This window comes from Danio rerio, chromosome 24 (genome assembly GCF_052040795.2).
Source record: "Danio rerio strain M-AB ecotype USA chromosome 24, GRCz13ab, whole genome shotgun sequence".
Lineage (NCBI taxonomy): Eukaryota > Metazoa > Chordata > Actinopteri > Cypriniformes > Danionidae > Danio > Danio rerio.
The window spans coordinates 22,212,475-22,230,141 of NC_141044.1; the positions used below are offsets into that span (position 1 = coordinate 22,212,475).

Here is a 17,667-nt window from a genome sequence, read left to right on the forward strand (position 1 = left end):
AGGACATCCATAATGACCACAGAGAATCAGGACCTCAAAAAGACGGCACTTACTGAGCAGTATAGAGTCCCCATCAGTATACTGGGATGTTAGGACTCACACAGACCGCAGATTGAGTGCCTCACTTACAACACTTCTGGCAGCAACCTAGCTTTCCCATGTGGCTTTTCCCATGTTCCCTGCTTGGCTTCATTGGGCGACCATGTGAGAGATGAAGAGAGCTGCTGGCAAATATGCAGTATTTATGTTATTATTTTAATTATAATAAATATCTCTATGATTTTGTATTGTAATATATCATGCTACATTATTTCTTGTATACTGTGTAGTTTTTGAATCTGTGTGTGTAATGGGTTGTATATTTGTAATATGCTGTAAAGTATACAGTTGAAGTCAGAATTATTAGCCTCTCTTTGATTTTTAAATTTTTTTTATTTCTTTTTTTAATATTTACTAAATGATGTTTAACAGAGCAAAGAAATGTTCACAGTATGTCTGATAATATTTTTTTACTTCTGGAGAAAGTCAGATTTTTTTTTTTTTATTTTTTTTTTTTGGATAAGATATTCAGATAAGAATCTTTTAAAAACATTTTAAGGTCAAAATCATTAGCCCCTTTAAGCTATAATTTATAATAGCCTACAGAACAAACCATCATTATACATAACTTGCCTAATAACATTATTCTGCCAAATTTGACCTAATTAACCTAGTTAAGCCTTTAAATGTGACTTTAAGCTGTATAGAAGAGTATTAAAAATATCTAGTAAAATATTATTTACTGTCATCATGGCAAAGATAAAATAAGTCAGTTATTAGAAATGAGTTATTAAAACTATTTTGTTTAGAAATGTGTTAAAAAAAATGTATCTCCTTTAAAGAAAAACTGGGGAAAAAATAAACAGGGAGGCTAATAATTCAAAGGGTTTAATAATTCTGACTTCAACTGTATGTGATCTTATCTTAATACATGATTTTATATCAGAAAACATATCTCTGTTGTGTACATATTTTTATTATATGAAATTTTGCTTTACATAGAAAAGTGTTTTATTTTGTAAACTCAGGCTGACAGCTTCATTTATTAATTTACGATGACTAATCTTGTTACTTTATGTATTGTATTAATTACATTAATTTATTATGTGCCATAAAGGAAAAATTAAAGCAATTAATCAAGCATCCTGACTAGGATGTAAAGTAAGTTTTTTTTTTTTTTTTTTTTTTTTTTTTTACATCAGAGCAATTCAAGCTTGAAATGTCACACAGCAAGACATTTAAAAATTCACTTCATCAAAGATTAATTAAACTTAGGCTAATTAATCTTAAACTAATGATTTGCCGTATCATCTAATTAATTCAACCCAAATATTTATGTATGATGATAACTATTATGGTAATTCACTTTTTCCCCCACTGCACGCTGTGTGTGAGGCCTGCTACTCATTCATAATTTTGTCTTGTTTTTAGGGAGCGAGAGTCCAGAACTCCGCCAAGAATCTGGGAGTGAGAGATCGCACCCCGTCAACAGTGCCAAGGTAAGCAGAGCGCCCTCATTTCAGTCCCCGCACATTCACACTGTGGCTTTCACTAACCTTTTACAAAATGTGCATCCAATCGTTTTAGACCTAAATGCCACGGGTCAAAGATTTACACATTGCAGAAAAATGTTCAGGGCTCTGGAAATGTTACTTTACTGACACACCCCAAACATTTTGATGAGGGCTTTGCTGTAAACCGTTAAGTGTTTGTGGTATGAGTTTTATTTTTGGTGAGATGTTTAGTTGAACCATTTTAAAACTTTATTTTAACCATTTTATTTGATGATCAGTAACTGTAAAAAAAAAAAAAAGTGTTGAACATTACTCTGTATTTCTCTGTTATTACAGCATTTACTGTTTTTTTTATAAGTAAAAAAAAAATGTTTATTAATTTAAATTTGAATTAAAGTTTAAAGAAACAGACACAAAATATTTGCATGCTCTCTACAGTATTTATGAGTAATTGTTTTTGAATTTTTGTCATTGAAGGAAATTTATAATAATAGAAAATCTTTTAATGTCCAGTAATAATTTAATGGAATGATTAAAATTTTAATATATTGCTTTGAATGTACAGTATATGCGCTAATTGCTCCAAAAGTGTCAGAATTTGTGGGGTAAAAATATATGAAATAATATATTAATACATAATAATAATAATAATAATAATAATAATAATAATAATAATAATTATATATATATATATATATATATATATATATATATATATATATATATATATATATATATATATATATATATATATATAGTTTGTTATAATGTATAATGTTTGTTTTTGACATTTAAGTGTGTGTCCCAAAAATATGTGATCGATGTAGAAATGACAAGTGTGTTAAAGGAAAAAATGGCATTGATAATTATTTAGGATTTTGGATTTGATTTTGATTTGATGCTCTATAAATGGATCCACACAACATTTTTATTATGTATATCATTACTTGCATAAATACAGTGGGGCAAAAAGTATTTAGTCAGCCAACAATTGTGCAAGTTCTCCTCTTAAAAAGATGAGAGAGGTCTGAAATATTTATCATAGGTATACCTCAACTATGAGAGACAAAATGAGAAAAAATACAGAAAATCACATTGCAGGATTTTTAATGAATTTATTTGCAAATTATGGTGGAAATTAAGTATTTGGTCAATAACAAAATTTCAATGATTCTCTAGCATAATATCTAAAGTGATGACAAAACAGGTTATTTTGCTTACACTTTAAGATTGTAAGGCTGAACGGCATGAAATGCTATCAGTCTACAGAGATTTTCCAGTATTTTTCTGTTGCAATCGGGATTTCACAATAATTAACCCCGAAAAAGCCAAAACAAAGCAAACACTAACAGATTACTATGGTATAAATACAACATACAAATGAGAGAGTTTAATTTAGAATGTCGAAATGCAAAAAATGCAAAAAGAAAACGCTGAATTTTTCCTTCCTAAGGACTTATTATGCGGTGTCTTTCGCCATCTTGTGGCCCAACTATTTTTGTTTTGCTCAGTTTGACAGGCTGATGGCCGCTGAAATTATGAATATTTAAAATAGGCACTTATCCTTATAAATAAACTGCATAGTTGCAAACTAAACAACTACATTCTATATTTGCAATATTTGTCAAAATGTAGTGAGTCTATTGATCTGCTGTCAATCTATGTGGGTGGAACACAAAAGGGAAGAGGCTGTACAAGTGCTGTTATTGAGGAATATGGCACGGCTATGAGACAATCACATTTGATAAGCAGACTGAACTGGTGTTTATACAATTAAAAATAATTAAAATAAAATAATTATATCATTGTGTCAGTATTTAGCATAAAGAAATTGAATTGGGCCAGTAGCTCATACATATACTGTTTAATGCAGTTCTTTTTCTACAAGGCCTGATATTTCTTCCTGAATCTGCAAACTAGCATTACAATTGTGTTTCTGCATTTGAAATGTCCTTTTGCATAATAATAAGTTGCCCACTATTGTACTGGAGACAGAAACTCAGGAACAGCTGTTCTGCATTTATTCCTCAAATAAACCCCTGCAGAAAAGCAGTGTGTGACAAAAAAACGCAGAGTTCTTGCAAATGTCCACATCATGCTATATTCATCCATACACCGTGAACAGAACCCTGAGATATTAAATTCACAAAGCGTATTCTTTAGCGTAAAGTGCAAGTCCTCTAGCAGAACGGCAGTGTGCGTGTGTGTGTGTGTGTGTGTGTGTGTGTGTGTGTGTGTGTGTGTGTGTGTGTGTGTGTGTGTGTGTGTGTGTGTGTGTGTGTGTGTGAAAGAAAGAGAACATTTATGAGCGGCTGACTATATTTCCTCCAGGAACACAGAATGAGACATACGTTAAAAGCAGATTTCGTCATTCTCTCTCAGCAGGTCTAAAACTAGAGTGTAAACTGTAATCTGTCACAGTGGGTTGAGGTCTGTAGGGAGATGTAGTGTAGCGTGACCCTCAAGACAATGACTCAGAGCTTTTCATAGCATGTTGCATGTGATCATCGCTGTGCGGCTTATGTTTATTTGGCATATAACAAACACTGCCTAAATCCAAGAAATAGTGTTTAACTTGTGCTCCCCTGAAGGAAAGTCCATAGCTGGTTTAGAACACAAATGTAAGCATGTGTGTTGACTGCTGCAAATGTAATATGCCTCGGGTGTCCCACAAAACGTGTCGGTGAAGTTTTAGCTTAAAGGGACAGTTCACCCCAAATGGAAAATTCTGACATCATTTACAAACACTTCACTTGTTCCAAACCTATTTGTGTTTCTTTCTACTGTTAAACAAAAAAGATTTTTTTTTTGATGATTGTAGTTGACTGCAATAGTTTTTCCTATAATAGAATTTGATGTGTACCAGCAACTTACTTTCTTTAAAAGATATTCTCAGAAAGGTTTAAAATCGAATAAAGGAAAGTAAATGACTAGGTAATTAAAATTTTGGTGTGAATCTCTATATAATTCCTCACTTATTTGTATAGAAATTGGGTTACCAAAATGCTATTTTGTGTCTGTGTGTGTGTCTGTGTGTGTATGTTATTGTTTGTCTCTGTAAAAATCCAAATGAGCTGCTGCTCTCCACCTCTGTCATAATCAGTCACATAGTTAACCAACGTGATATAATCATAACCAATCAAAATGTGATTTTAATTACACTGCGAAAAATGCTTGTCTTAATTTTCTGTTTCTAGTCCAAATATCTAAAAATTCTTAGATCAAGAAGCATTTTCTAGACAAGTTAAAAACATAGGGCCCTATCATTCACTAGGCGCAAGACATGCTTGGCGCGATTTGTTGCTATTTTCAAACCAGCGCAACCCTAATTTTCACATTTTGAACCATGTTGTTTAAATAGCATATCCATTTGCACCATTTTGTGGACTCATGGGTGTGCTGGTCTATAAAGGAGGTGTGTTAAGGTGCATTGTTTATGCATTGCTATTCTAAGAAACTGAAATAGACTGCGCCATTGACCAAGTAAACGCTGTTCTAAAGTCCAGTGCGGATCGTGTTAGTTATGCGCCTATGCAGGTTCAAACACTTAATACACACAGTATGTACAGCAATTCATCTTTACATATGAAAAAAAAATAATTTTACAAAAATTATTATTTTCTACATAGATATAAAAACCAAACCACTACCTCCACGTCTTCTTAATGTCGGGAGCTTTTTATTTTTTTATTTATTTTTTTTATTTAGGTCAATTCACATTTGCATTTGTATAATGTTATTATTAGTATTATGCATTGTTTGCATATGTATATTTGCTTTGATAAAAACTAGTTTAGATTGGTCCACCTGTCTGGTTTTGGAGACGCATAAGAATAAGACGTGTGTTTGGATATAACTCACACTTCATTTTTATTATTCATTTATTCGTTTGCTGAAAATTGGAACTGAGTTAGCGCTTTAGACTCTTGTTTTAAGAAATAATATGTCAACATAAAATAAGTTTTTCCCTTAAAACACTCACAATAATATGCCAATGGTTTAAGCAAAATAATCTAGGTTTTCCATCTGGCATAAGATTATTTTGCTTACCCCATTGCCAGATTGTTTTGTTTGTTTTAGGGAAAAACTCAGTTCATTTTTGCATATTATTTCTCATACCAAGACTATATGTTTTGCTTGTCTAGAAAATGCTTCTTGATTTAAGAGTTTTTTAGATATTTGGACTAGAAACAGAACAAACAATTCAAGTAAGAAACACTTTTTTTGCAGTGTAAACAAGATTTTAGACAGGAGATGCCCAAACTAGGGCCTGCAGGCCAAAGTTGGACCATTCTAAACTTCGATTTGGCCCACCATCTTATTTGAGGAAGAGAGGGAGAATGATGGGGTGGTGGTCATTGTGTTTTGTTCTTTCGTTTTGTAAATTAATCTGATTTTTTAAAATTGTAAATACTGTCACTTGACAGTGCACAAGACATCGTCGAGCAAATAAAAGCATCTCCATTGTGTTATTAATGGGATTATTTGTGTTTTTACCATAAAAAAGTCATTACACTTTTTAAAAATATATATACTTCAGATATAAAAATCTAAACTCTGATTTGATCAGAGCGTCAATCACAGTGTCTTAACATCTTGTTTCTTGATGTAAAAGAATTTGCACAATGCTTTAGTCTTTGTATGTTAAGCCGTAACTTTTGTTTATAGTTCATATTTGCCTCTGTATGTGCCTTTTGTATTTCATCTATTCTCATTTAAGTCTTTTACATATGTATAGGTTCAGCTTATTAGGTTTCACAAAGTCTTAGTAGTTGTTTAGAGTTTATTAGTGTTTTTACCATAAAAAAAGTCATTACACTTTTTAAAAATATATATACTTCAGATATAAAATTTAAAAATAAATTAAATTACTCATGGCACTGGTGTAATACAGTTTGATATATTTACCTTTGGCCCACAGCCCTCAATCAAGTTTAATTTTTGGGGGCCCACAGCCCTCAATCAAGTTTAATTTTTGGCCCTTCATAAAAAAAAAAAAAAGTTTGGTCATCTGTGTTTGAAAGTACCCAGCAATAAAAAATGAAAGTACCCAGTCTGCAGGGTTATTTAGCAACTGAAAAAAAAATAAAAAATCTAAACTCAGTGATTTGATCACTGCTTTACTGCCTCATTCCTGGCTGTGCAAGTCTCAATTTTGCCTTAAAAGTGCTAGATTTTCTTTAAAATAAAATAAATCAAAGCTTTGAAAATGCGGTAAAAGATAATTAATTTCATTTCTTGAGACTTTACATTTTTTACATTAAAAAAATTTAATTAAATTACATTTTTTAAAGATGTAACCATTTTTATTTTAGTTATTGTATAAAATGTGTTATGACAGTAATCGAGAAATGTCCAGAATGTACAGGAGGCCCTACAGTAATTGCACCAAAAATGTCCAAACCTGAAGTTTTTTTTTAAACCTGAAATTAATTCTGAAGTAGCTTTTGTTTATTTTGCTTGAAAACATGTCTTGGTGAAATGTATTTTGTTTAGATATCTATAATTCATTAATTTGGGTTGTTTTTAAGCAGTCATGCATGGGTTATAACAGTCAAATCATTTAAATTCCAGTTAATCAGTGAGATTAATACGATTATATAATTCTCAGATTATATATTATATAGTTAAAGCAAGTAATTGTGCTGAAATATTGTGTTTAAAAAAAAAATCTGAAATTAATTCAGATCGTTGAATGCATTATGATAATTAACATGCTTTTTTATTATTATTCTATTTACAGACTATACAAACTGTGTCAGCCTCCACCTCCTGACGGTGACCCTTAAACCCACATCCATCTTCATCAGATCTGGACACACACAGACTATCAAGACGTCACTCCAGCTCACAGGCATCTGTCGCGTCTCCAAGGCTTCGCAACGTAATATATATTGACTTTTGTCACAGCTTTTTAAAGGCAGCATTATTTTTTATTTCTTGCTTCGCTACGGTGCATCTTATTGTAGACGGAAGATCAAACAAACAGGATTTTGATCTTCCAGCTGCTGTCAAGCCCTTCACATCAATAGAGCGTCAATCACAGCGTCTAAACATCTTGTTTCTTGATGTAAAAGAATTTGCACAATGCTTTAGTCTTTGTATGTTAAGCCGTAACTTTTGTTTATAGTTCATATTTGCCTCTGTATGTGCCTTTTGTATTTCATCTATTCTCATTTAAGTCTTTTACATATGTATAGGTTCAGCTTATTAGGTTTCACAAAGTCTTAGTAGTCGTTTAGAGTTTATTAACACCATAGTGCATTAAGCTACATGTTGCAGTCTCAGTTCTGCAGTCTCAGTGAAACTACAGCGACATCCAGTACTGGAAAATTCATACAACATGATCCTCTGTGTTATAGATTTATAGAATTGTCACAGTTACAGTATGTACTGTAGGTATATAAATAATTGGTGTCCAAATTTTTCAATTCATCTTTATTTCTACAGCGCTTTTACAATGTAGATTGTGTCAAAGCAGCTTAACATAGCAGTTCTAGTAAATTGAAAGTGTGTCAGTCCAATTTTCAGAGTTTAAAATATTCAGCACTCAGGAGTCATACATGTTTTGATGATGTTGCTTAAAATAACAAATTAATCAGTCATTACTATGCAATATTGAGAAAACCACTTTAAATAGGGATTATTAACTTCATATGTGCTATTTTGAGAATCATGATATATTGCGTTCGGAATTAATATGCTAAAAAAAGCCAGATAACAAGGTTAATTCATGTAAAAATATTACTGTAAAAAATACAGTTATTTATTTTGTCATAAAACTAACCCATTTTGAGATTTTCCAAATGTTTTTATATATGAATCAGGTTGATTTTCCCATTATTACATCAAATGTCAAACTGTAATAATGTCAATTTAAATTGAATAAAAGAAAATACAATGATATTGCTTGTATTATATTATTAGCCATATTTGAGAAATGTGGCTGTATTCTTGCAATTGATTTTAATGATGATCTGTTTAAATTTGTGAAGTAAATCTGTCACAGATCTCTGTGAATGTTTTTTTTATGACATTATGCATGTGTTGAGCGCACAAACTGGAGGCTGCTGTATATGCTGTGTTGTCATCCATCAAATGCGCAGCTGCTATCAGACCAGTTAAAGTCTTCAGGAATCTCACTAATGGCCTCTGCATGTAGGCAACTGTCTCTGACAAACATTGTTTACCTGTCATAATTTCCCCGGGCTCACTGTCGCTTACAGTTTCTATGGAGTAAATGCTTTCCAGGCTTCTGTAATAACTTAAAAGTGATCTTCTCCCAAAAGATAATAAGAGGATCTTTATTTAAACAAAAAGTGACATGTCCAAAATTATTTATACTCTTCTCTACAATCAATAGAAAAGACTTTATTGGCTTTTACAGTAAATCGCTTCCTAGAATTGCTGATCAACTTTTTACATGTCTTCACTGGTATTTTTGCCCATTCATCTTTAGCGATGAGCTCCAACTCTGTCAGATTGGAGGATCTCTTTACCATCACCCTAATCTTTAGCTCTCTCCACAGATTCTCAATTGAATTTAAGTCAGGACTCTGCCTGGGCAACTGCAGAATGCTAATGTGTTTGTATTTTAACCATTTCTTCAACACTTTTTCTTTATATGTTTGGGTCATTGTTGTTCTGAAATGTCCACTGGTACCCCTACATCGTTAATTTCACACCAGCATGTTTAATAGTAGGGATGGTGTTCCTGGGGTTGAAGGCTTCTCATGTTTTACGCCAAATGAAGGCTACATCATTGTGGCCAAACAATTTAATTTGTGTTTCATCTGAACATAAAACAAGCAAAGGAAGTCATCTTTTTGTCCAGATGAGCATTTGCAAAGGCCAAGCAGGTTTTTGTTTGCCTGGTGATCGTCAATTCTTTTAACTCTCCCACTATCCTCCTGGCCAGCACAGTTGGCTTTTGACTTCCAACCACATCCTCTGAGATGTTTTACAGTGTGGAAGGTTTTGTATTTATAATGTAGCCACTGCAACTTCAAAACATGTTGATATGGACTTAGCCCTTTCCTGACTTGTGAGCAGCCACAATGTGCAGCCGCAGGTCTTCACTGAGCTCCTTTGTATGAGCCATGACTGTCCACAAACCAACAGCAGAGAGGCTTCGCTGAAAATGAAAATAAATGCATTCATTTAGATTTTTGAGTCCAAGTATATTTTTTGAACTTTGAAGTATCGATTCATTCAAAAATGAAAATTTTGTTATTGATTACTGACCCTTGTGCTGTTTCAATCCCCTAAGACCTTCGTTCATCTTTCGAACACAAACTAAGATATTTTAGATGAAACCTCCACATGCAGCAAAAGTCCAGAAAAGGAACAAAAAATAATATACTTTTGGACCACTGTCTATGCTGGGTGAAATAGCTTTTGGATTTCCTCTAAGACATCTTCATTTGTGTTCTTATTAAGAGGAACGAAGGTCTCTGTGGATTAGAATGACACAAGCGTGAGTAATTAACAACAAAACTTTTATTTTTGGCTGAGCTAACGCATCCAAGAGGATTGAGTTTTCCGTACAAAGGTGGGTTTTTAAATGTTAGCCTAGCTACATCCACACACACAAAAAACATTCTCATTTCGAGTGGAGTTTCGATGGAGTTTCAAGGTGAAATTTGCACATAAACTGTCACTGGCATTTTTTTCTTCTCACAAACTATTATAATCAAATAAAACCATGAAACATCTAAACAATGCACACAATTTGTACAAGCAAACAACTAAAAAAGTGTGTCACATTTCCATCTGCATATTGACTCCTTTTCTGATGTAGTCAGTTTGCTAAATAGCTCACATTGTACTGTACCGATAAAATAACAGATAAAAGATGTGAGAAAACAAGGTAAATTGCGTTGTCTTTGGTTAGGATTAGTGATAGTGTTGGTGATATGTATGACAAACAACCTTCATTGTTACATATGAAAAGAATGTTTACTAAAAAAGTGCCCCTACTAGGAGTAACACATCCAGTTGTATTCCAAGATGGCAGATGCATCTCTGTGTCATGTACAGAGGCATAATTTTCTATGCAAGGATGAGGTCAGAGAGTTTTTTTGATGCTATAGTTTCATTAGAACATTGCACAATGCACTGGACACATTAAACACACTTGAACAATGAAAAACACTTCTAGGTATAAATGAAAACTGATCCACTGCCTGGCATCTCACCTTTATAAGTATGATGAATTGTAGAAATGGATGGCCACTGATTAATATCAATAGTATATATAATTATATTTTAAATCTAATTGACATCAAGCATGAGGTCAAAAATGCAAATCGATTTGATATTAAATCCTTGATGTACATTTGACATCCACACATTGATGCCCATTTAGCCACCAAAATAATGACATGAAAAGTATTAAAATATACAGTAAAAAATGTTTTATTCATTTGAAAGCTTTAATTACAAATATAAACAAATATATACCTTGACGTTGAAACAACATCAGATTGACATCTAACATTGGTCTCAAAAACATGCTAAAAAAACTATTACAGGACAGCCTTGACACCAATATTTTGTCAGTTTGATGTCGTTTTGACATCAGGGTAAGCAATTTTATTTTGACTGTTTTTTGACGTGTTTTTGATGTTTTTACATCAAGGTGCCTTCTGGGTAGTAGTAGTGTTTATAGTTTTATCCATTTGTTTTATGTTTGACAATGGGTCAACGATACACTTTTCTTTTTTACACTTTTGGACATGAAACGTTCTTGAAACATACACTACAAGCACAAAACATAAGTATATTTATAGCTATATCAAGATTAAGCTATAAAACATATAATCGATGATGATTATTTATATTTTGCACGTTTAATTTAACAGTATACGTGAGTTCAATAACACACTCTAAGTAAACAACGAATTAAGGCGGGTCTCCAAAACCTGATCAGCCAATGAGTAAACATTGATCTAAGGTGTACTCTTTCTCATTGGCTTTAAGAAGAAGCCGTCGTCAGCTACTCTTCCGAGACCGGAGGAGGGATAGTCCCATCAGATAGTGACCAAACCTAGGAGGAGGACGCGAGCCCTGGTAGTTTGAGCATGTGCTGGATGAGCAGCTGAGCTCTCAGCGCTGGATGTCCGCTCACTGCCCGCTAGACATCCGTCCGCAGTCCCGCGCGCTTGAAGATGCCTGGCGATATTTGACGACATCTCAACGCTTTGCTGTTTAATGCAACACATTCTCATGGCGTCTCTACAGCAGTCAAGAATTCAGTCATACCTGGAGAAGAATAAAATCGGACCCTTGTTTGAGGTGAGCTGTAACTTTTTCCACAAAAGCTGTTCGGGTGGCAGAGCGTGGATTTGCTGCATTGTAAATGAATGAAACAGGAGCTGCTTGTGTTTGCTCGAACGCAGATAGATGTAAACCAGAGTTGAATTATAACTGAATCAAGGCAAAATACATTTGGACATCATCTTATTGTGTTTTGGGTCGTTTGAATTGAGAAATGAATGAACGCAAGCAGAATATTTGTACTTATTCACTCATTCACCCACATCTTTATTAAATCAACTAAATGGTAGCAAAGAGATGGTGGACTTTGATTTGTTGCGTTGAATCAGTTGCTCTCATTAATAGCTTACTCTATAGAAATCATCTGATGTAATGTGATAGAGCATTTTTCTGCTGACTGGACGATTTCTCTCAGTAGCCGAAGCTGATGCCATGCATTGTTTCTTCAAGTCCTTATTGGCATCAGTGGTTCATTGAAAAGCCCTTCACATGCATGTGGAGCCTTTCCATTACACGAAAGGTGCTTTAGTGTAAAGAAAAAAAATATCGTAATATATACAAATATATTAATTTAGGAAGTTTGTGAAACAAACTTGTTCATTTATGACATCAATGAGAAAGCATCTTGTTTTTATAGATTTTTCACCATTTTGTGGTTAATTGGGATCGACATTCATTCATTCATTCATTCATTCATTCATTCATTCATTCATTCATTCATTCATTCACTCATTTTCTTTTCGTCTTATTCCCTTTATTAATCTGGGGTCACCACAGAGGTATGAACCGCCAACTTATCCAGTAGGTTTATACACAGCGGATGCCCTGCAGCCACAACCCATCTCTGGGGAATATTTGGGAACAAATTATGTTTTATTTTATTTTCAAAGTAATTAGGAGCCTATATTTTGTATCATGTAATAGACTAGGCATGGGCCTAAGATTTTGACAGTATGATAACCTTGGATAAAAATATTTGCAGTTTCACAGCATCACGGTATGGTGATTACTGCTTCAAAATACGTTATTTTTAAATGTCTGGGTAAAAAACAACCCCCCATTGAATACAGTATATTTAATTTTAAGAAACATTTAAAATATTTTGGACCATTAGCTTTTGGTTGTTTTTTTGCTGGAGATACAGTTTCCCCAAAAACTAAGTACAATTGGAGTGAAAAGCATTTAAAAAACAAAACAAAACTTAAACAAACAAAAAAACGTACATATACCCTTAGGAACGGTATAACAAAAAACGTTGGTGGTTTTAAAACCTTGACTTTTCCAAACTGCATCAAACCTTGAAACTGGTTATTATCCCATGCCTAAACTAGACTGAATTTGACTTTACACAAGTGACACAAAATACTGTATAACATTGAATGACATGTAATGCTAACAGCATTGGCCACAAAATTCATTCATTCATTCATTTTCTTGTTGACTCAGTCCCTTTATTAATGCGGGGTCACCACAGCGGAATGAACCGCCAACTTATCCAGCAAGTTTTTAGGCAGCGTATGCCCTTCCAACCGCAACCCATCTCTGGGAAACATCCACACACACATTCACACACACACTCACTACGGACAATTTAGCCTACCCAATTCACCTGTATCGCATGTCTTTGGACTTGTGGGGGAAACCGGAGCACCTGGAGGAAACCCACACGAACGCAGGGAGAACATGCAAACTTCACACAGAAACAACAACTGAGACGAGGCTTGAACCTTTAATTGGACTCTCAAAGATTGCACAACATCTGACTGTGCATAGGTTTAAATATTTAACTGATCAATCATTTTATTCAAATACATGTGAACACAAAATATATTAAGGTGCTCGAATTACTATTACAACTAGGGTTGCCAGTAGGGCCTATAAACCATATCAAATCATGATAAATTTTGTAAATATCATTGATAAGCTTTGGACTTTTTTTACTCTATATTAATCAAAGAGCCAAGCATACACCAAAAATGTGCAATAATGAGAATCTAAAGTGTGTTGATATACGTGTGCCACCGAAAATTTATTGGCTGAAAATACGTTATGTCATTTTAATAGACCCTCTATTTTTTGTGGTTTCAGTGATTATTGGGGTACTCTTATAAATCTGCAAGCATTAACAACTTATATCCAAATATATATCCTTAATGTTCAACATGGAAATCAATTATCGAGATTGCTTTTTGCCATATCGCCCAGCCCTAGTTGTCAGGTCCTCATAGAAAACTTATATTGATAATCAACCTATTTACAGTGTCTTTGCTCTGAACTTGGTCCAGTTCAGTTAAAATTGTGTTATGGAATACAACTAAAGAAATGAAAAATATAATAATAAAATCCAGAGAGAACATTATAAAAGTAGGCTAGATTGGCAGTAAAACACAGTTCCAATATAGGTAACAGCAGTAAGACTAACAACTAGGACTAATTTCATTAATTAAAAGAGATTAGCAATACATAGAATATTTTAAAAGATTTAACATGTAGTTGGCATATGAGGGATTATGATATCAAAGATTGAGATGCATATAGCACAGAAATCCACAGAGTTACTGGCATTTAAATAAAATGCCAGCAGCCTTCAATATTTTTGCTTTGTCAGCAACATTTTGGGTGATGTGATGGACTAAAAAACTCTAAGTGCAACAGATTTACCTAAAGTGCCGGTGTCCATTTTACAGTAGCCGACTAATATGTATGACTATATTACACCCTAGTCCAGTCACCTTGACAAAAAACAAAACAAAAAAAAAAACCGACTTTTCCGCTCCACACTGTAATGAACCAAAAATAGCGTTGTCATCCACCAGCGCTATTACCTCCATAAGACATCTGTAGTAAGAAGCACAGTCTATACGAGTCAAACTGCTGATGTATCAACTGTCTTGTAGCGGGGACTGTGTGCATGGGCTGAATATTAAACAGCAATAAAGCTAAAAGCAGCGCGTGTGTGACCTAGTACCATGGACAGCGGCGGCGCGCACAGATCCGCGGGGGGAACGCGCTGAGTGGGATTTGCGAGTTTGTCTGACGCTTTCTTTCGCTTTGTCGCTTTTCAACTGTAAGTTTCGGCGGGATTCGTATCTGAGAATTGTTTAGGCGAACGAGTAGTCTCCGTTGACACTTATGAAGTGTTGTTAATCAAAAGTTAATTATATTTTTAAGGTAATTTTTGAAGTGAGTTTTTAACGCAGCGGTTTAAATAACCAATGCTTGTAATGTAATCTTGTTATGATTGACGACTGTGTAATCGATTTAATGATTACACATTTTTTTTTTTTTTGCAACTTACAATCGTAAAACATAAGTTTAGTTGTATGTATATATTCACTGTTAGGCTACAAACATATTTATTCCGTAATGATAAGCTATATTAACCAAATTTGATTTTAGAAAGTGTCACTTTATTAAAATAAGATATTTATTTATTTATTTATTTATTCATTGATTGATTGATTGATTGATTGATTGATTCATTCATTCATTCATTAAATTATTTATGTATTCTTTAATTCATTCATTTTCTTTTCGGCTAAGTTCCTTTATTATTCTGGGGTCGCCACAGCGGAATGAACTGCCAACTTATTCAGCATATGTTTTACACAGCGGATGCTCTTCCAGCTGCAACCCATCACTGATAAAACATCCATGCATGCATTCACACGCTTACACTATGTACAGTTTAGCCGACCCAATTCACCTATACCACATGTTTTTGGACTTGTGGGGAAAACCTGAGCACCCGGGGGAAACCACACGAACATGGAGAGACACAGAAATTAACACAAAGAAATGCTAAATGACCAAGCTGGGACTCAAACCAGTGACCTTCTTGCAGTGAGATGATGCTACTCACTGTACCACTGTGCTGCCCTTATTTATTTACTTATTTATTTATTTGTGTTAGTGTTAGGTTGCTTGTGTGTGTGTTTATGTGTGCTAAACGCTACATGTATAAAGCTATGGAATTATAATGATTTGGACCAAAATTATTACTTTGTAGATTTTTTTCACCTTTATTTAATATTTTAACATCTTGCAATAATGTGTCATTGGTGAACACAATCTAAGACCAATACTTTTGAAGCTCACATGCTCACTCACTCGCCACTTCAGATTGAGCCACAAATTACTATGGCATTTGTTTTTATGCAGCGACGGTACTTCTGAAGCCTTTTAATAATTTTACTCATTAGCAATTTCTAAATTTGAGGCAACACGGGGGCTCATCCGCCTCACAGCAAGTCCCGACTGGGTCAGTTGGCATTTCTGTGTGGAGTTTGTATGTTCTCCTCTTGTTTGTGTGTGTTTCCTCTGTGTGCTCCTTGCACAAGTCCAAAAACATGTGGAATAGGTGAATTGGGTAAGCTAAATTGACCGTAGTGTATGTGTGTGAATGAGTGTGTATGGATGTTTCCTAGTGATGGGTTGCAGCTAGAAGGGCATCCGCTGTATAAAACATGCTGGATAAGTTGCACGTTTATTCTGCTGTGGCGACCCCGGATTAATAGAGGGACTAAGCTGAAAAGAAAATAAATACAAAATAATATTTTTAATAGCAACATATGCACTGTTAACATGAACCAACATTATTTATGAGATTTGTTAGTATTTTAAAAATATTTTCTATTTTTATATTCAATCTATTAAAGTTTTAGGAATTTTATTGTATGTTATACAGTATTTTATATTATATTGTCCCTCTTCTGTAAAATGCATTAAATCTTTTTTCCAAAAAACTAAAGCAAAGTAAAAAGTGTGATTTATTCTTTCAGTTTTCCACGTACGTTCAATGTGCAACACCAAAAATACTGAAATGTAAAGCATGGCCCTAACCGTCATTTCCATACATACACATACATTCATAAACATACAACAACAATATGAATGCAATAACTAAGTTTGTCATTTTCTCTACCAGCTTGTTCCTTGGTTATATTATAATGTCACGGCAAACATCTGATACAGAGCCTCAGTTTGTTTGCAGATCATAACTATTATCAGTTTCTCTTTACAGGTGTGTTTGCCTCATGTGTTTCCACTCTCTACATGTGCTCACTGCGAACGCTTTGACAAAACAACACTGATGATAAATGACCCTCACTAGCTATTTTACCAGTTCTTGCAAAAACCAAGTCACCACGTAAACCAAAATTGAGGTCACTATCAATGCAATATTCATGGGACTAGGGAATAGGATGATGGCTGTAACTGCTGCATCTTTAAAATGTTTGACCGTCCTCAACCAGCCATGGCAACACAGATCTGTAGAATTTTATAGGCCAGTTTATATATATACACATGAAACACATTTATGTACATAATTTGGCCATACCGTATGTAAATAGTCATAATATTAATAATTTATTCAATAGCTATTTGTTATATAAGTTAACTTTTAAGACCTTATAGCTTCTCTTAAATAATAATGAGAAAAAATATAAACAACCTACATAAGTTCTTAAGATCTCTGAGTTTCTTCTGTTAAAACAAAATTAAGATATTTTGAAGAATGTTTATGTTCTAAATAATGTTTTGACTAGGGTATTTAGGTTAACTAGACAAATTAAGGGACTTAGGCAAGTCATTGTGTAACAATGGATTGTTTTGTAGACAATCCAAAAAAATATATTAAACTTGTGGAGGTTGTAAAAATGATGAGATAATTAAAAACGTTGGATGCATTATTGCTTTAAGTCCAGATAGGATTGGAGCTGATATAGTTAACTGGTTACTGTCTGCCCACATTTAATAAGGAACTTCTCTTGTAAAGGAAAAAAAAAGTTGCAGGGGAAGCAACACTTGAAGCATGCTTGTATGCCTTCTAATT

At 33.8% G+C, this 17,667-nt stretch overlaps 2 protein-coding genes across 4 annotated transcripts in view; both read left to right on the plus strand.

The window, feature by feature from the left end:
* prex2 (phosphatidylinositol-3,4,5-trisphosphate-dependent Rac exchange factor 2) overlaps nucleotides 1–8,872 on the plus strand; it is a 242,250-nt gene extending 233,378 nt beyond the window's left edge. Inside the window, exons 39-40 of the mRNA XM_087309456.1 lie at nucleotides 1,471–1,538; nucleotides 7,297–8,872. Of these exons, the coding sequence (XP_087165582.1) occupies nucleotides 1,471–1,538; nucleotides 7,297–7,342 (114 nt within the window). The 3' untranslated portion in view covers nucleotides 7,343–8,872. The remainder of the gene's footprint in view (nucleotides 1–1,470; nucleotides 1,539–7,296) is intronic.
* A 2,654-nt stretch (nucleotides 8,873–11,526) lies between these two features.
* The window catches only part of zgc:162928, a 194,759-nt gene continuing 188,618 nt past the window's right edge, over nucleotides 11,527–17,667 (plus strand). For 2 of the 3 annotated variants that reach the window (XM_087308715.1, XM_087308716.1), the window contains exon 1: nucleotides 11,561–11,849. In XM_087308715.1, the coding sequence (XP_087164841.1) occupies nucleotides 11,766–11,849 (84 nt within the window). In that variant the 5' untranslated portion in view covers nucleotides 11,561–11,765. 3 annotated transcript variants of the gene reach the window in all.